The 18,093-nt window shown below is 54.7% G+C and overlaps 7 protein-coding genes across 7 annotated transcripts; 3 read left to right on the top strand and 4 right to left on the bottom strand.

The window, feature by feature from the left end:
* Positions 1-195: 195 nt before the first annotated feature.
* On the bottom strand, positions 196-593 carry J4E93_003609 (uncharacterized protein; the record flags this gene model as incomplete). Its single annotated transcript, XM_049341543.1, has 2 exons — positions 196-390; positions 441-593. 2 exons carry the CDS (start codon positions 591-593, stop codon positions 196-198), a joined length of 348 nt encoding a protein of 115 aa, XP_049201048.1.
* Positions 594-1,570: 977 nt separating this feature from the next.
* J4E93_003608 (uncharacterized protein) lies at positions 1,571-3,553 on the top strand (the record flags this gene model as incomplete). Its single annotated transcript, XM_049341542.1, has 4 exons — positions 1,571-1,691; positions 1,756-1,847; positions 1,902-2,729; positions 2,792-3,553. 4 exons carry the CDS (start codon positions 1,571-1,573, stop codon positions 3,551-3,553), a joined length of 1,803 nt encoding a protein of 600 aa, XP_049201047.1.
* Positions 3,554-4,161: 608 nt separating this feature from the next.
* Positions 4,162-5,531, bottom strand: J4E93_003607 (uncharacterized protein; the record flags this gene model as incomplete). Its single annotated transcript, XM_049341541.1, has 3 exons — positions 4,162-4,956; positions 5,005-5,433; positions 5,490-5,531. The coding sequence occupies 3 exons, from the start codon at positions 5,529-5,531 to the stop codon at positions 4,162-4,164; spliced, it is 1,266 nt and encodes a 421-aa protein (XP_049201046.1).
* Positions 5,532-5,766: 235 nt separating this feature from the next.
* On the top strand, positions 5,767-7,281 carry J4E93_003606 (uncharacterized protein; the record flags this gene model as incomplete). Its single annotated transcript, XM_049341540.1, has 3 exons — positions 5,767-6,077; positions 6,127-6,193; positions 6,244-7,281. 3 exons carry the CDS (start codon positions 5,767-5,769, stop codon positions 7,279-7,281), a joined length of 1,416 nt encoding a protein of 471 aa, XP_049201045.1.
* A 426-nt stretch (positions 7,282-7,707) lies between these two features.
* Positions 7,708-8,991, bottom strand: J4E93_003605 (uncharacterized protein; the record flags this gene model as incomplete). The annotated part of the gene is made up of 1 exon (XM_049341539.1): positions 7,708-8,991. The coding sequence occupies one exon, from the start codon at positions 8,989-8,991 to the stop codon at positions 7,708-7,710; it is 1,284 nt and encodes a 427-aa protein (XP_049201044.1).
* A 611-nt stretch (positions 8,992-9,602) lies between these two features.
* J4E93_003604 (uncharacterized protein) lies at positions 9,603-15,580 on the bottom strand (the record flags this gene model as incomplete). The annotated part of the gene is made up of 2 exons (XM_049341538.1): positions 9,603-11,431; positions 11,479-15,580. 2 exons carry the CDS (start codon positions 15,578-15,580, stop codon positions 9,603-9,605), a joined length of 5,931 nt encoding a protein of 1,976 aa, XP_049201043.1.
* Positions 15,581-16,123: 543 nt separating this feature from the next.
* MRP3 (Component of pyruvate dehydrogenase complex, mitochondrial) lies at positions 16,124-17,803 on the top strand (the record flags this gene model as incomplete). The annotated part of the gene is made up of 4 exons (XM_049341537.1): positions 16,124-16,224; positions 16,301-16,347; positions 16,418-16,641; positions 16,691-17,803. 4 exons carry the CDS (start codon positions 16,124-16,126, stop codon positions 17,801-17,803), a joined length of 1,485 nt encoding a protein of 494 aa, XP_049201042.1.
* Between the last annotated feature and the right edge of the window lie 290 nt (positions 17,804-18,093).

The following is an 18,093-nucleotide window of genomic DNA, read 5'->3' as shown; positions in this document are numbered from 1 at the left end:
CGAAGGTCGACACTTGGGTAGGTTATGCCCCGATGCAGCCTTCAAAGAAGCCTGTCCAACGTGACAGTCTGCAGTAGTGCTCTTTCGCTCCTCTGTATTCTTGCTTCATAGTCAACGACCGCACATGAACCCGCCAAGATTTTTACAAGCGACGCGCGCGCTGACTGCCGTTGCATTTGGGTATATGTCCGCCTCTCAAGCACCACCGCCGCCTCCTCCTCTTCCACGACCGCGTCCTCGGCCCCTCATGCCTCTGCCTCCACCACGATCGCCCCGGTGGTCTCCTCGTCCATGCATGCCTCCTCCTCGGCCGCCCCGGTTCGCTTGGTCCTTGGCTTGCTGTTCCTTTACAACGTCGACGATCTCGTCCGGCACCCGAAGGTACTTTATCTGGATACTGGTCAGTAGAGTGTATCGTGAGGGACAAGATGATCGCCTACTGTGCTTCCGCGAACGTAAATCTCTGGTAATCTCATGAACTTGTCACCGTCGGCGCTCGTTTGCACAACCTCCTTCAGTGTAAGGTTCATCCATGTGTCGCAGTTGACGAGCAGTCCGTTTAGGGTTTCGCCGCTCTTCAGTTCGACGAGCATGGGGTGGCCGGTCGCGGCGGTCAGGAGGCCCAATGGCAGCTGTGTCGAGAGTCAGTTGAAAGGCGTGAGCTGCTGGTGAGTGAGGTGACGTACCATATTGGCGACCGGTGGGGGCTCGCAGATAGACTGAGTTCTACGTATCGAATATTGTAGATTCGACGGGAATGTCGCGACGCAGTTGGAGAGGTTCCTAGGATTGCGTGGAATCGAGGGCGGGATATGCAGTCGGGTTAGTGATGATCTCCCTCATTGCATCGCAGGTCGCGAGAGCTCGGACCATCTTGCCTTGGCGAGCCAGCCCTACGAGATGCGACCGAACACCATCCCTCTACTCCGTATATCCACTCCTCTAGGACACAACCAATGTAGTCGACTTACTTCCGAGGCCACCAGTAACAGATGGCCGGTCCGAATGGGTTTGCACCATCTACTCACCGAGACCTCTAACTTGCACGTGCACGTATGGCAGCTGTGCGTAGACTATGCATGTTCTTCAACTGCTTTGATTATCATGATACCAGAGACATGTAATACACTGATAGAGCGAATTCGTAAGGCAAGAGATTGTCATGGGCGCAAGTCAGCAGGTGCGCAGTCGCATGGACGAGAACCGCACCAATGATGCTGCCACATGGCCTCAGCGATCATGGATTTCATCGCAACCACATTTGCATTTACAAAACTACACACTTTTGCATCCTCCCGTATCCCAGTGTTTCATCACACTGCATTATGCATAGTGCTGCCAGCTGAATCGTGAGCCGACGTCTAAGCCACGCTCACGCTGACGGCAGCCACTAGCAGCTCTGCGCCTTTATTATTATACACCGAAACGCCCTTCGACTGGTGCCTGATCGAACCCTGGGAACATCTGTCCCATAACCCGCCAAACCTCGCTCTCTTTGCGGGTCGGTGTTCGTGTGCGCTGTTTGCACACTCGCTCTGCTGTACAACTCGTGTTCTTTTTTGCTTTCAATATGCGTTCCTTCAAGTCCAAACTGCTGTCAGCCTGCGCCTGGGCGGCACCTGTACTCGCCGGCGTCATACCTCACCACGAGCGTCACGCTGCTCGCGCCGACGGAAATCTTTTGCAGCTAGGTACGCGCCCCTCTTATACTATTCCACATTCGCCATTCGTAGGCAGCTGCTGAACTTTTGCTAGACCTTCAACAGAACTACGCGCAAGCTACCTTCAGCGTCCCCTGCACTGGCTGTCTTGGCCGCGATCACACGGACCAGGATGACGAGTCTTTGGTAAGGCCCACCCTCAGGCACCTAAATACCATGCCACCTGCTCACCATCCCTAGACCTTGAGCTTCACCAGTCATGCCCAGGATCAAGCTTGTGGTTCTTCTAACATTACCCTGAACGGACTTCATCTTCCCCAAGAGTGGAACGGCGACTTCGCATCTGGTTCCGGTTCCTACCAAGGCGTTACCGACCTCACACAGAATGAATGGTTTCTGCAGCACGACTTGGATCTCGAATGGCAGACAGCCTGTCTTCGTGATAACTTGGAAACGGAAGAAGCAGCCCAAGTAGTAACGGTCAACATCAAGGCCATCGACGGCAAGCAAGTCACCAAACCTGCCGGTTTTACGATTTCGTTCAAACCGCAGACATCACCGCCTTCTCTACTCAGGCTTGAGTCTGTCCCCAACCCCTCGGCAAGCAACAAAGACGTAGCTGAATCCTGGCGCAAACCTCCTCGGTTATTGCGTCTGGCCTTCCACAACGTCACTGAAACTTCAAAAGCGAAGGGCAGAATCCCGTCTCTCAAGGACGACATCCGCGAGTTGAAAGTTCTTCAGAGGGAACTCAAAGAGCTCGAATCCCTTATCGCCGAGAAGAAGAAGCAGATTCATTCAGTCCTAAGACAAGAAGCGAAGGATCTATCGAAAGAATTGGGTGAATGTGACGGCGTTTCGTGCATCGTACAGACTATCGCCCATGAAGCAAAGTGTGCTTGGGAAATCGTATCCTTCCACTTCAAACCCGACCAACGATCGAAAGAGATGGATAGCCCCGAGCAAGTATTCGCACAGGCACATGGTCATGCTGCACAGGTGGCACAGATGTCTGGAAGTCACCTTAAAACCGTGACTTCAATACCCCAGGTATACGAGGCTCAAGCAGTACGTGTCTATGTTTAACACCGCACCAATGGAGCAAAGACTCTAATGCTGACCTCAAATAGAACGAGCTTCCACCTCGTCCACCTAAACCATCTCCCTACCTTCTCGCACTCGAGATCACACTAGGAGTTCTCTGCTGCGGCTGCCTCGTCGCCGTCATCCGCCACAAGTGCAGCAGCCTGCGAACGAGGACCGAGCGAGCTGCAGCCCGAGAAGAACGACTCAACGCCCGTGCTTATCGCCGAGCAGCCCGTCAACACGCATGGCGCAGCTGGTGGCGCGGTAACTGGGCACGGCGCGACAACCAACGCATCGCCGACTACGAAGAGAAACGGGCGCTGATCTCAGAGCAGGAAGGCGTGCTCGAAGACGCGATGCAAGAAGAGATCAGGCAGCTAAGGGATGCTCATGACGTCGTCAGCGACCTAGTCCGAGACGCCGAGGAAGGCAGAGCAATCAACCACACCCCCTGCGATTGCCAACGTCAACGGCCCCGCGCACCGTACTCGCCTCTCTCTACAGCATCGACCTACCCCCCAACCTCCCTCCCGGAGATCCCCTCAAGGCCGCTTTCCCGAACGGACAGTTTACCAAGTTATCGTTCAGAGCCCACCGAGCCTCCAAGCTATGAATCTGATCTCGAAGCTTCGGAGGTAGTAGCGAACGGCTTCAGGCAATACACCACGGCGTCTACTACGTCTGAACGGAGTTCGCATTGGACGCCCGACAGTAGCGTTGTTGATGTGAGCCCCAGGCCGAGCGCGGAGACGCTCAGGTATCCTGTTAGTATATTGACGCTTGATGAAGAGTCGGATGCAGACTGAGCGCCTGCCTCTTTGTGTCTGAGAAGACACATCATTCCGTCTTTGGCTACTAATACCCGGTACTCACCACGTAAAGGTTTCGATCCTTTACATCCACATACCCCCGTCCGCGCACTTTGGAGATCACATCTGCTACGCCTGCAGTACATCCGGCGCGAGCACATACTGCACAGCCGCCCCAGGCTTCCACACCATCTCTGTTTTCATCGTCGGATCTTCTGCGACTTGTAAACGTATTCTTCGTCCGTTATCCTTCCACGCATGCAGGTTTTCTGTTAGTTTGGAGTAAGGAGCTACACTGAGTTGTCTATACCAGCTTCATTCCTAGCGATGTTGATACATGGCAATGACCTGATCAGCTGGTGGTCAGAGGACACCACCCACTAATACCTCTACGTCCTCATGTATAATAACAAGCATACACAAGCGCGAGACGCGATTCTTGTATTTCGGAGTTATGGTCCGAGACTTGCATTACTAGCAAGCCCATAATACCAATCCAACAAACACATCAAGTCATCATGCTTGCAAAAACGTAAATCATGTTATACAATTGCAATTCTCCGCGTTAAGCGATCCATCTACATAATGTACAAACACATCACCCTCTACCGATTCCGCAGGTACCAGTTAAACGCCAACTGTCCCGTCTCAATATGGAACGGTGTAGGCACCTCTGCCAACCCTTGTCTCGCAACGGGATGCCTTAGATAGACAGCCGCGCAGATATTCTGATTAACCTCCAGGTACCGCGGTATAAACGCAAACGCACTCATATAGTCCCTCGGCCGCCAGGGCGTCGCATACGGCGCCCTCGCATCGCGCCTGTTCCACGCAGACGTATGCTCGGTCTCTAGCCGTAGTTTCTCGAACGCGGACCGCAGACGCGCCTGGTCTTCTTCTGAGATGAGGGGTTCGGCGGCGGAAGCGTCTTTGGGGGAGGAGGGGGTCGTGGCAGCAGCGCGCTCGGCGATTTGCGTCTTGAGGAAGTCGAATTGCGTGTCGAGGGTCGAGATGGTCTCTGGGTTTGCGGTGCGCCAGAGACTTATGGCTTTCTTGACGGATTGGCGGAAGGAGCGGAACTTCTGCTTGTCTTTTGCTTTGACGTCTTCGGCTAGGACGCCGTCGACTTGCTCCATTAGGTCTTGGAGTTGTTTCTTCAGCTCGGTGGGTGTGGGCTCTTCGCGTGTGGATGGGGTGATTACGAAGTCGTCTTGCTTTGGTTGCTTGGGTGTTTGCCCGCCGTTTTGCTCCCGCTCTGCGGCGCGGGCGGCCGCCTTTTCTTTGGCAATGCGACGGGCGGTTGATGAGCGTTCTTTCGGCGCGCCGGTTGCGAACATGACGGATGAGGGGTCGACTTGGAACATGTCGCCTGGGTTGAGTGCGTAGCCGGGGTAGACCATCTGGTTCAGTCAGTGGTGTTCACGTGCAGTATGCATAAATTGACGTACCTTCTTGCCATTGACCTTCACCAGGCCGTGGACAACGAATTGCCTCGCCTGTCGGACACTACTCGCGAATAATGCCCGGAAGATGGCTGTGTCCAGTCTCCTTTCCAACGGGTAGTATGCCATCTGCATGTACGGTGTCATTGGCCCTGTCCGGGCTTTTTCCTGTGTATCTGCACCCTGTCCTCGACCAGCTGCCTGCTCTGACCCATCGTGCTGGGCGAGATATCTATGGTCCATGGCCACTACGGCTGGCAGGTTCCGCCGGAACATGTGCTTCCACTTCTTCTCCCGTATGTGTTCGCCATGGTATGCTCGCGTCGACGCCTTGGCAGTCCATTTCTGCTGGAAGTATGTTCGAGTGGTGACGTTGGGTGCCTTGAGCTGTGATAGGGCGTATAATGACCACCGCGACCAATTCTGGCGGACATTCTGCAGCGTGTCAGCCTACGGCCATTGTCCGCCTATTCAAACAATAGCAAGCATACCAGCTTCTTCAGCGAATGGAACCTCGGCTTCTTCCTCGGCATGGTGAAGGCGGATCAGAATTGGTGATATTGTTACAATAGCGGCCCACGCGGCGAACGTAAATCTGGATAGCGGTCCGTGCCCGCCTGCATCGAAAATTCCCCACTAAGAACCATAGCTATCTCTCACCTTTGAGCCTTTTCTCTTCAACACCCGCCAACCTCTTTGTCGCAGCCTCAAATCCGCCTTTTGCAGCTTCTACACACTTACGCGACTCAAGCTGCACACATATTGACCATGGCAGACTCACAGACCACCGCTGCGCCTGCCGCAAACCCCGCTGAAGTCTCCAAGACTCAGAACTCCGTCGACGCCAACACGACTGAGTCAAAGACTGAGTCTACCCCCTCCAAGTCCGAGGACAAGGCCGCCAAGCCCGACGGCGAGGAGAAGTGGGAAATCAACGGCAAGTCCGACAGCAAGAACGACCGTCGCAACGATCGCGAAGACCGCGGTGACCGTCGCAATGATCGTCGCGATGGCGGTCGCGGAGGTCGAGGCGGTCGTGGTGGCCGCGGAGGAGCTCGAGGCGGATTCCACAACAAGAAGTGCGCTCACATCTTGAAGTTTGCCCTTGTCAGTACTAACTTTGCGCAGGACCAACAACAAGGACACATTCGAGGACCTCCCAGACTCCGACGACCCGAATGAGATCCGCCAACAGGTATGACTCGCACTTTCAGAACCATAGCCCACATTACTAACAGCCCCAAGGTCGAGTTTTACTTCTCTACCCAAAATTTGGCCACCGATGAGCACATGTTTAAGTCTCTTGAGGGCCCCAAGAATACCCCCGTTTCTATTCACCACGTCTGCACTTTCAAGCGCATGCGTCGCTTCAAGCCATACAGCGCCGTTGTAGCAGCACTTCGCGAGAGCAAGGACCTCGACGTCGTCGATGATGGCGAGTACAGCAAGGCCGGCAGCGAAGCTGTCAAGCGCAAGGAGCCCATTACCGTTCCCGCCAAGGAGGGTGACGACAAGAACCCGCCTACCACAGAAGACCTGTTCTACCGCCTGAAAAACAACTCCTCCAACAACATGGACATGAGCGCCTACGTCAAGGGCTTCGGTAACGAGGAGGATGCCGGCCAGATCGCCTTGGAGAAGTTCTTCCGCCCCTACGGCGCAGTCATGATCCGCAAGCGTCGCGAGGATGACGGCGCCTGGAAGGGCAGCGTCTTTGTCGAGTTCGATTCCGAGGACTCCCGCAAGCAGTTCCTCGAGCTTGACCCCGCCCCCAAGTACAACGGCAACGAGCTCACCGTTATGGGCAAGAAGGAGTACATTGAGATGAAGTGCAAGGAGAAGGGTATCAAGCCCGACTGGGAGTTGACCGACCAGGAGAAGTACGAGCAGCGCAAGAGGCTCCGCGGCACCAACGGAGACGGCGGCCGTGGCCGAGGTCGTGGTGGAGGCCGTGGTCAGGGCCGCGGTGGACGTGGCAACGACCGTCGCGACAACCGCCGTGACGGCAACCGTAACCGTTCTCGCTCTCCCCGTGGACGTCGCGACCGCAGCGGCTCTGTCGACAGCAACGACTGGAACAAGCGTCGCGATCGCTTCAGGGACGGCAAAGACGACCGCTCCAGCCGCAAGGAGGAGAAGAAGGAGATTGAGCGCGACGCCCACGGCGTTCCCGTCATCAAGGATTCTAGCAACGACAACGCCTCCAACAAGCGCAAGGCCGACGACGGCGAGCGCACCGAGAGCCCCAAGAAGAACAAGCTTGAGATCAAGCAGGATGAGTAGGGACCTGTCCTCTCATATCTCATATTTTCAGGACATTTTCGTCGCTCACCCGAGTTGACTTAACCACACACCTTACGGAATGTTATTGCATACTATGGCGTTGAAGGATTACCACATTTCTACGGTCATCGCTATGATACCTATCCATGTTCCGGGCTTTATTGGGTTTGCGGGCAAAAGTTTCTCTTCTCATATCTGATGGATGGACAAATGCATCCGCCTGTATATGGTATTCCCGTATACAGTGTCTTCACTGTGCATACATGTAGCTTCACGACGCATGAGTTCGGTAGCATGAACGATGAATGGAGATACTATCACTGAAACGAGTCTCATGCTTGCTGTCTGCTACATAGATAAACATGTTTATTGACTAAACGAGATGACAGCCTAGGTAATATACTCGATCCCTCAATCAAAAAATCTTCAAGCCAGCCCCATAATCTTCCCCCCTCCCCCCGGCAACTTAACCCTCAGAACCGCCCCCGGAAAAACCCTCCCATCAACCCCCTCATTCCAATTCGGCTGCCTTGGCAATTGATTAATATTCACATACAAATACCCATCCTCGCCCACACTCGCTCCATCAGGCCAAATTATCCTTGGGTCCCTCACAAAAGGCTCCGTCATCTTCGTCCGTGGATCATACACGTAAATCGCATTATGCTCAGGCATACACTGATACACCAAACCATTGCTATCGCCCTCGAACCCATTTGCATTTCCGCCGCGCTGACCGAGATTAGTCACGTTGTTCGCGGCTGTGAGTTCGGCGAGGGGGTTCGAGGGAGGAGTTAGGAGGTTCGCGGTGGGGATTGAATACAAGTAGTCAGACGTGAGCGGACTGTAATATATCGTCTCCCCATCCGGAGATATCTGGATCCCATCCAACCCCTCCCTCAGCGTCTGGATCGGCTGGCCGATCGTGCGTTGGTAGAACGGGACGCCTTGGTAGGACGGTACGTCGCGGTCTACACGTAAAGTGGAGGGGTGCTGGGTTAGTCGCCGCCAACTCTCGCCCGTGCCCAGGTCCAGGACGATGAAGCCGGGCCGGCCCTCGTCGCTGCTGTCGACGATGTATGCGACGCCGCCCCCGGAGGAGGTGGTGGTGGGGCGCAGGTCGAACCGGATGTCGTTCATGTAGGAGTCTGGGAAGTGGACGGAGGCGGGGAAGGTGTAGGTTGCGTAGATGGTGTCGTTGGAGAGGTTGATACCGAGGATTTTGGGTCCGCCGGGTTGCGCGTATGGCATACTGGGTGCGCCGCTGTTGTCGGTGATGGTAGGTCGGCCGGTATCTACAACCCAGAGGGTTTCTGGTCTGTGGGCATTTTCAGGTGTGATGTAGAGGGCTTGGACGCTGATTAGACCTGTGCTGTTGTTGCTGCCGAATGGGATTCCGTTCCAGCTTGTGTTTAGTTGGGAGACGGGCAGGTTCAGAGACGCGGATGGGTATGGGATTTCAGCTGTTTTGTTGACGACTTCGCCGAGGGTGTAGGCGTAGGAGCCGCGGGTATAGGTTGCGAAGAAACGGCCTGTGGAGGAAATGGCGAGCCCGATGGGCCATTGTGTGTAGTAGTAGTGGTACTCTTCTATTTCGGGGCCGTAGGTTCCGGGGTCTGTTTGCAGGATCGTGGTGCTGCTGTTTTGGAAGGTGATTTGCGCTGCGGCACCCGCTGTCAACGCGACGGTTGATAGAAGTGAGGACCGCATTTCGATTGTAACGGCCCAAGGGTGGCTTGAATGGTTGTTTCGATGAGTGGACCTAAGGCGTCTTTAATAAACGTTGCAGCTTCCTCCCGCTTCTGCATCGTGATGTCAGTCGTCAACAAACGTCATACCCTTACACGTTCCTTACGTGCATGTTGTGTGGTACATGCTACCAGCAACGGCAGTTAGCTTCCATGACGTTCAGTATTTCCGGGTTTAAGCTTCCCTGGTCGTACCTGCATGAAGCGGCTCTGTCGATCACGTTGATCTCGCGAACTACTATCACTAGTACCAAGACACCATAAAAACGACTCGTAATCTATGTATTCTTCTCTAACCGTCTTGCTCAAAAGGGAAGTCATAGAAAGTATCGATAAGATGATGCAGATTTTGACATCGTACTACTGTACAAAACAACCGAGCTTCGCGCCCACAAACGCCTTCTGGAGACTTCCAGACCTTAGTGGCAATGCTTTAGATCCAAAAGAAGAACAGAAAGGTGCTGAGCTGACAAGTTGACATGGCTTGCCGAATCAGACCTGAAGAAAAAAAATACGAGTCAGCAGGTGCTGAGCCAGGAAACCTTGAATGGAGATGTGGGACAGAGAATCACTCTACCGTCCACCTTTGCTGACTCTCCTTTGGGATGGGCTTCCCACGAAGCTACCCCGTGGACTCCGACTGATGGCCGGCATGAGTGGCACCTTCTCCATGCCCAGCTTCGTCTCAAAGATGCGCCCGACGAGCGCCTGTACGCTTCTCTGCACATCGGGTGCCATCTCCGTGCCGAGAAGTCCAACAACAAGCGGCGCAAAGAGGTCCACGTTCTTTTCGAAATCCGTGGTGGGCAGGCCAGTGTATCCATCCAATACGGTCACGACGACAGGACGCCAAGTAACAATGTTGCGTTGTTGCGTCTCTTCGTCGAGATCGACGTATGAGGCAATAATGTCTTCGCACAGTGGGATCAGGGCAGCTTCGGTATCGGCGCGTGATGCGGCGCGGTCGTTGGATGTGTCGTGGTACATTCGGAATAGGATGCTGACGTACACCGACGCAGATCCGCTTTCCTGCTTCAACAGGTTTGGTGGCTGCTTCATGAAGCCTTCCCTGAATAGGCGTGACCTCAAGTCACGGTTGGCATTGAAGCGCTTGGCGAAGTGGTATGACTTCTTGAGTACAGCCATGAGGCGGAGCAGTTCGCCAGAAGGTATCTTCTCGTAAACGGCTTCGTTTGTGAAGAGCTCTTGAACCGTCTCGATCATGAGGAGTTGTAGAACACACTTGGTGATGATCTGGTTGAAGAAACGACGACGAGCAGCAGTTACGACAACAGGTGGTTGCTGAAGATCCTGATTCTCGGGACGGTAGTCTTCTAGCTCTTGTGTCTGACGCTTTGGTAGCGGGGATGGCATACGCTGTTCGACTCCGCCACTAATGCTAGCGGAGTCCGAGGTCACCAGCGACGGTCGCCTTGCGCCTGAAAGACCATTGATACCGAGCGCATTGTCCAACTTTGGTTCCTCAGCAGGTGTTTGAAGCGACAATTCGCCGGGAGGCCCTTCTCCTGTAGGCGTCGTCAAGTCTGATGAGTTGCCGGTACCGTTCGTCGAAGTACTCTGTGCCGAAGAGCCGCTCGTCGCAGCAGAGAATAGTGCTGTTGCTTCGGTCCTTTGGAAGAGATCGACGAATGCCTTGACAATCTGACTCCAGTGATCTGCCTGAAACTTCTGGACGTTCTGCAGAATCAACTGCTGTAGACAATTACTGCCGATGCGTGCTAGGGTGTCGTTCTCTTGACATATGCAGAGGGCGAGGAGATCTAGGAACCGGTCGAGCATGTACTCTAGCGAATCGAAGAAGTGGGTGAAGAGTTTGATCATGTTCCGCAGAGCCTGGATCATCGTTGTCGATAGCCAAACGGAAAGCTCTTCGTGGTTCAAAACCTTGGTCATCTCAGACTTTGACTTCAAAACCATGAAGATGGGATACAGAAGCTGTCGCCAAAGCATGTCCCAGAAATCCCTCGGGAAATCGCCTCCATAGCTGATCAGGGTATCAAAGAGATAGCTCAAGGCTCTTGATCGAACCTCCAGATCCTCCCCAGTCATGAGGACGTCGTGGAAGGCGAATAGGACTGGGAACCAGAATTGCTCTTCTTGAGTTTGTCGGCTGGGCTGCTTCGGTATCGAAGAGCCCTTTTCGGAATCCTTTAGGTACCCAGCACGGGCGGATAAAGAGCACTCGGGCGTCCGTAACATCTTGGGTACAGATGACTTGAGCAGTTCTATTGCTTGTAGCGACTTCTTTTGGAACTTGAAGTTCTTCGAGAATTCAGTCAGACAGACAATGAGATCTGCAAATGCGCCTTGGGAAATGACTACACCGAAACGGGTATTGTATACTTGGGTGACGTTCTCAAACGCAAGGTTGACGATGCCCTCTGCTGCTTATTAGTAATTGTACAAGTGGACTCCAGAAAAGGCATACCATAGGGCTCTCTGGCGGCCACAGTGAAAACACCAAACATGGTTTTCCAGCCAGACCGAATGTTCTCGCCGCGCGCTTGGATCATCTGAATTAAGCAGCGTAGCACCATGTCCTTGACCGAGACAACATTGGTGTTGTTGATAATGTGCTCAAAGGGTTTGAGGAAGTCCTTCTGGAACTTGAAACCGGGCAGTTCCTCAATCTCCATGAACTTCATAGACAGTTGCCGTAAGGAGTTGAGAGCGAAAAATACGACATTAGTGTTGGTGTGACATCCGACCTCGTTGAAGTGAGCGCCAAGCACCTGCCAGATGTTGGTCCACTCAAAGCGCACACGCGTCATGTTGTAGCCACTGATTTCTACGAGCTTCTGCAGACTGTAGGTACGCGGAGACTCGCTCTGTCCAGAGGACTGAATCTCTTGCCAGCTGACCTGAACAAGGGCTTTGACAAAGTCTACGATGGCTTCACCAGATAGGTTCGCACTGTTGGTAAAGATGCGGTCTACTCCTCGGACAATGTCAGTAGATCGGCTCTCCTCGGCTACTTCGGATTGGAAGCTCATAGTGCTGGACTGTGATGTTGGCCTTCGCCGGTTGGCTGGAATATTCAGATTCTTACGCGACTGCGTAGTGCCTGAACTTGACTTGAGTACATCCGGCACGGCGCGTTCATCGATGCCGGCTGAGATGAGTTGGAAACGATCCAACTGAGAAACACATGTGAGGACCTCGCGCCAGGATTCTCGTAGAAGATTTCCTTCCGTCTGTGCAATCTCGATCAGGGCTTTCAATGCCTCCATGTTCCGAGCCTTCATCTCGCTCACGTTGTAAAGGTTTGTGAAGCGCGAGAGGAAAGCTACGAAAGCCTGTCGCGAGCTGTCTAGATCAAACAAGCACGATATCCGAATTGCTAGTTTGATGCCCTCGATACACAGGCGAACAATCTCAATGTTGTGATCTTGAGCTTGGCCAGAGAGAGCAGTCAGAATTGGCATCCAGCTGACTTCGAACATGGGTCCGACGTGCTTGGATGAGGATGCAGGGATGAACTTGGAAACTGGAAGAGCTGTTGCTGTTCTTCGTTGAGCTCGGAGGAGCTGCTTGTACAATTGCTCGGTCTTATTAGCCATTGCTTCCGACGCTTGTACGATTGCTTCTCGCTGTAGGTCGCGAGCACCACCCGTGAGTACCTGTCCTATACTAGACAGTCCTCCTGTGGGTTGTTGATTGAGCAGACCCTTGTCCGCAGCGGCTTCTTGCTCTGTGTTCAACACGATCTCATTCTGTGAGATCTCATCGTATATACCTTGTAGGTACTCATCCGGCAGATCGGCGTTGTCGTTGATGCCGCGGTTGTTCTTGATGAAGTCTTGTGGCGTCATACGTGGGCCCTTCATCTTTTTGCTATGTTGATCGACGTTCAACATGATGACGGAATATGACAGAACGTATGCAGTGTCGGCGTTGGCGTATGCGTTGGGATTGCCGGTGATGTATCGTTCAGCAAACTTGAGCATGAAACGATCGATCTTCTGCGCCTCACCAGGCAGTCGAAAGCTTTGGAGGAAGCGCCGCAGGGCGTCCGTAAAGCGAGTCTTGGTAAAGTCCATCAAATCCACGAATGCATGCATGATGGCAATGTTCTCGGGATCTCCCTCACCGAGGAACTCTCCCAGTGCCGTCTTGTCGATCTGATCATTGTCGAGAAAGAAGCGAGCGATGTCCTCAGGTTTATTTGAGGGGATGAAGCCTTCTGCGATCAAGGTCTTGAGTCCACGCTTCGGCTTGTAGTTGAACTGACGCAACGCGTTTGTGAGGGCCGTTTTCCTCTGCTTTGCTTTCTCGAGCTGACTGTAATCGTCTTCGGCAAGCGGCGTGACGGTTCCAGAATCTGCTCCGACCATTGGTGACTCTGAAGCAAGCCTAGTGTCGGTTGATACGCGGAGATCGTCGAGCGACGGTCGTAGGTCAGGGTGGTTCGGTTTGTTGTTGTCAGGCAGGGCTTGTTGAGCCCAGTTGACGAGAGATCGGAGGATTTCGACCAAAGCCTCGAGAGACTCCTGCTTCATTGCATATTCTTGAGGGTAGCCATGTTCCGTGTCGTGTGACGAGTTCATGGAGACGGTCGTCAGTGATGGTGGTAATGTGCCTCGACTCTGCCAATCCATCTGTCTTGATTGCTTCTCTCGTTGATCCTGGTACGCTTGCTGCTGCACAGGTGTGATGGTGACGGGGTTGCTGGAGATCTTGGACAGGTGTTCAACGACGCGTTGGAACATGTTGTCAAGTGCGGTGCGATCGCAATCATAGTTGAGATAGATCTCTACTAGTGCTCGGGGGTCTGCAGCCAGCCTTCCGAATATTGTCAAAATGTATTGCTTCTGGAATGCAGGAGCACTCCGCTTGTCTAGAGTTGCAAGGTAGATTTCCTTTAGGAACACCTCGACTTCCTTCTTGAGTGATATGCGCAGGTATTTAAGCATCTGCCAGAAAATCTCGCAGGCGACTTCAAAGACGTGCTTCACGGAACTTGCACCGTTCCGACTCAGGCTCAAACAAAGATACTGCTTGACTGCCTGTATGAAGCTCGTTGGCTCGTCGCTGCCACTGCGGATAGTGGCATATGGCGACACGAATACAGCAATATTATTGAAAAGTATAGTGTGAATCATGTGCAGGGAGAGAAGCTTTGAGCGCATGCCTTGGGACTTCACATCGTGGGCATGGTCCACTGACAGACCTTTTGTGCTCAGACGGCACATGGCTCTGAAGACGAGGTACGCGTCTTTGACAAATATCTCGTCTTCCTCCTCTTCTTCGGTGTTGACATGAGGCGAACCCTCTTGACCGGACACATGTCGTGACCCAGCTTTGCCTTTGATGCGAGTCACCAGCGTTGGTGCGTTGTCGTGTATCCGGTCGTCGTTGAAGCTCATGTTGTTTTCGAAGCTTTGCAGCGTGATCTTGGGGCCAGTGTGTCGGTCGACTGCCTTGTCGCTCGGTTCGGCGTTGTCGGCATCGTGCTCATCCTCTGCATCGTCGCCGTTGGCCTCGGATCCGGTGATATCTTCTGCGCTGCCCTCCTCGGGATGTACACTCTCACTTGATTGCCCCTTGTCATTCAGAGATGACCGCGACAGGTTCATCCGAGCTTCCTTGATAGAAAGTCTTGTCTTGACCCTTTCGAAAACAGTGCCAACCATCTGTGTCAGCGCACCCTGTGCTACTTGCTGGTTTGCGCTTGACTTGGAAAGGAGGAAGATGTTGTACGTGAGTCGCACAGCCTTCAACAATCCTGCTCCGTGTACAACGATCTTGTCGTTCAAGATGGCTGCCAGCAGCGACTTGACGATTTGGAGTTGGACTTCGGGCGCAGTGGCCTCGCCTTGGAAGCAATCGCATATCGTGTCTATGGCTCGTTCGATCAGAGGAGGGGCCTCGCTGTTGTCGGCTCGCGGCTCGGCCGGCACGGAGAAGTAGGAGTAGCTGATGAGCTTGCCGATGCAGTCGAGCGCGGTGATGGACACGGGGACGTTGGGCGCCTCGGAGGCAAGTTGGAGGGGCTCGAAGAGGACCTCGGGGTTGATGCGCGCCGGGTCGCCCTCGTTCTTGATTGCCGACAAGGCGGCATTGGTGCTGTCGCCAAGTTTCTTGTTCTTCCTGGCATCTTTGGAAGCTGCGATTGTCTCGAGCGCGGTGACGACGAAGACGAGGGAGCTTTTTGTGGATGGTCGCGTGGCCGTAGTGGCTGCCGTGGACTGCGAGTCGGTTCGCGGGCGGTTCTCGATAGGCAGGCGATGGTCGAAGATCTGCTCGGATGATCGCGGCGCGTCTCCTCCGTTAGGGACGTGGAGGACTGGTGTTCCGGGCGCAGGTGTCGATGTTTCCGCCTCTTCCCGTGGAGCTTCGGGCGCTGGGGACGACGTATCCTCGGCGTGCTCTGATGCCTGCTCTGACGCCTGCTCCGACTCGGCGTCTGATGAGTCGCTCTCGTCCTCTTCTTCTTGTTCTCGTGTGTCTGCGGCAGGTGCATCTTGTTCCTCCATGTCGGGCTTCTCCATGTCCTCTCGGGGCGCTGGCGGGGGTTCGGTGTCGGCCATAGTTGTTCACGTCCGGGATGTTTGTAGGAATGTCACTTCCTCAGCAACCATGGCGGAGAAGGAGCGATTGAAAAAAGGTGAGGGCGCGGCAGTGGTGACTGGAACTGGCGCAATGCAGTGCAGAGCAGCGGACAGCGGGCGAGTCTGTGCAGGCGTTGAGCGAGTCGTGCTCTGAGATGACACTTTGTGTCTTTGCTCCTGGCTAGTTACGTACCTGGGACCAGCCGCGCGGTAGGCTAGGGTACTGTGGCGCCACACTTGCACCTGCTTCAGCCACAGCCTGTCGCCACACTTTGCGTCCTGCCGGGAAATGTCGCATCCAGCATAGACCCTCATCGGGAGAGAACGCTAGTCGCCGGGTCTCCAACCAGCTGCACTAAACTTTTCGTTGAACAGTCTTCCATCTCCTCCAGCCCTGACCGCTAAGCGCCTGAGCCTCCAGCTCGCTCACCTCTGTCTGCCTGTCGCCCTCGCCCGACAAGCTCGCCTTCCCCCATTTCACGTCGCTTGGAGTAAAATCTCAGCGCCCGGCATCCCAACACAATGCCCGCAACCACAACTCTGCTGTCCCGGGCTGGGAGCCAATTGAGCTCGCGGGGGTCAATTGCCCTGCGCGGCGCCCTGCCCACCTCGAGATGCTCCGCGTACGTTAGCTTCGCTCCTGCCTGGCATTGATTGCCCACAATCCTCCAACGAGCACAGCTGACACGCCGTATACAGACGCACACCAGCCCTGTCCGCGCTCGCACGCTACTATGCCTCCAAGTGTGAGCACTCCACCGCGTCCCTCGCGACGAGATACTCCGCTGGCCATCGCATTGCTAACGCAGCCCGCAGCCTACCCCTCGCACAGCGTTATTAGCATGCCCGCCCTCTCCCCAACCATGACTGCCGGAAACATTGGCGCATGGCAGAAGAAGGTCGGCGACTCAATAGCGCCCGGTGACGTCCTCGTCGAGATCGAGACGGACAAGGCACAGATGGACTTTGAGTTCCAGGAGGAGGGCACCATCGCCAAGATCCTCCGCGACGCTGGCGAGAAGGACGTCGCTGTTGGAAGCGTAAGTCGAGGTACGCAAGCTTTCGAGGATACCATGCTGACTTCCGCAGCCCATCGCTGTTATGGTTGAGGAGGGCGAGGACGTCTCCGCATTCGAGAGCTTCTCCATCGAGGACGCCGGTGGTGACAAGAAGGCCGACACTCCCTCCAAGGAGGGCAACGCCGCCGAAGCCAGCGAGCCCCCGAACACTGGCTCCAAGACCGCTCCCCCCGCCAAGGAGGAGTCTGCGCCCGCCTCCATCGAGTCTGAGTCCACCGGTGACCGCCTAGAGACTGCTCTCCAGCGCCAGCCCGCCGTCTCCCCCGCCGCGAAGAAGCTCGCGCTCGAGAAGGGCGTCCCGATCGGTTCCATCAAGGGCACTGGCAAGGGCGGCCAGGTCACCAAGGAGGACATTGAGAAGTACAAGCCTGCTGCCGGTGCTGCTCCCGCTGCTGGCGCCTCCGCTGCCGCGTACGAGGACGTCGAGGCTACCAGCATGCGCAAGGTCATTGCTACCCGTCTCCGCGAGAGCATGCAGCAGAACCCCCACTACTTCGTCGCCTCCAACATCTCCGTCTCTAAGCTCCTCAAGCTCCGCGAAGCTCTTAACGCCTCAGCTAACGGCGAGTACAAGCTCTCGGTCAACGACTTGCTTGTCAAGGCTCTCGCTGTTGCCGCCCGCAAGGTCCCCGCTGCCAACTCATCCTGGCGCGAGGATGGCGGTAAGGTCATTATCCGCCAGCACAACACTGTCGACGTCTCCGTCGCCGTCTCTACCCCCGTCGGTCTCATGACCCCCATTGTCAAGAACGTCAACGGACTCGGCCTCCAATCCATCTCATCCCAGATCAAGGACCTTGGCAAGCGCGCACGCGACGGCAAGCTTAAGCCCGAGGAATACCAGGGCGGAACCATCACCATCTCCAACATGGGAATGAACCCCGCTGTTGAGCGATTCACCGCCGTCATCAACCCCCCACAAGCTTGCATCGTCGCAATCGGCACAACAAGGAAGGTCGCAGTACCTGGTCAGGCTGAGGATGGCACAGCGAGCGTTGAGTGGGACGACCAGATTGTCATCACCGGCAGCTTCGACCACAAGGTTGTCGACGGTGCCGTCGGTGGCGAGTTCATGCGCGAGCTCAAGAAGGCCATTGAGAGCCCTCTCGAGCTTATGCTATAATCTGATTCTATTTTCGGTGCATTTGGGACGACTGTGTAACTTTACTATTGGGCTAGATGAGATTGGATCTCAGGGACAGACGATCTTATGTACAGCGGATGGCGCGTTTTCTATCCCCCATGACCATTTGTCCAACTGTCGTATTGCATGATAACCCTTGTATGAAAAGATATCTCCCTTCTTTGAGTCGTTCTGCCTCTTTTGTTGCGTAGTTGATCACCCTGCACGCCCGGGCTAATGGTAAATCTAGACCGGGATTCGCGCCTGCAACTCTCTCTGCGAACCGGGAC

This window comes from Alternaria ventricosa, assembly GCF_023758065.1.
Source record: "Alternaria ventricosa strain BMP 2768 chromosome Unknown scaffold_5, whole genome shotgun sequence".
Lineage (NCBI taxonomy): Eukaryota > Fungi > Ascomycota > Dothideomycetes > Pleosporales > Pleosporaceae > Alternaria > Alternaria ventricosa.
The sequence above is the reverse complement of the archived record's forward strand: the minus strand, read 5'-3'. Positions and strand labels throughout refer to the sequence as shown.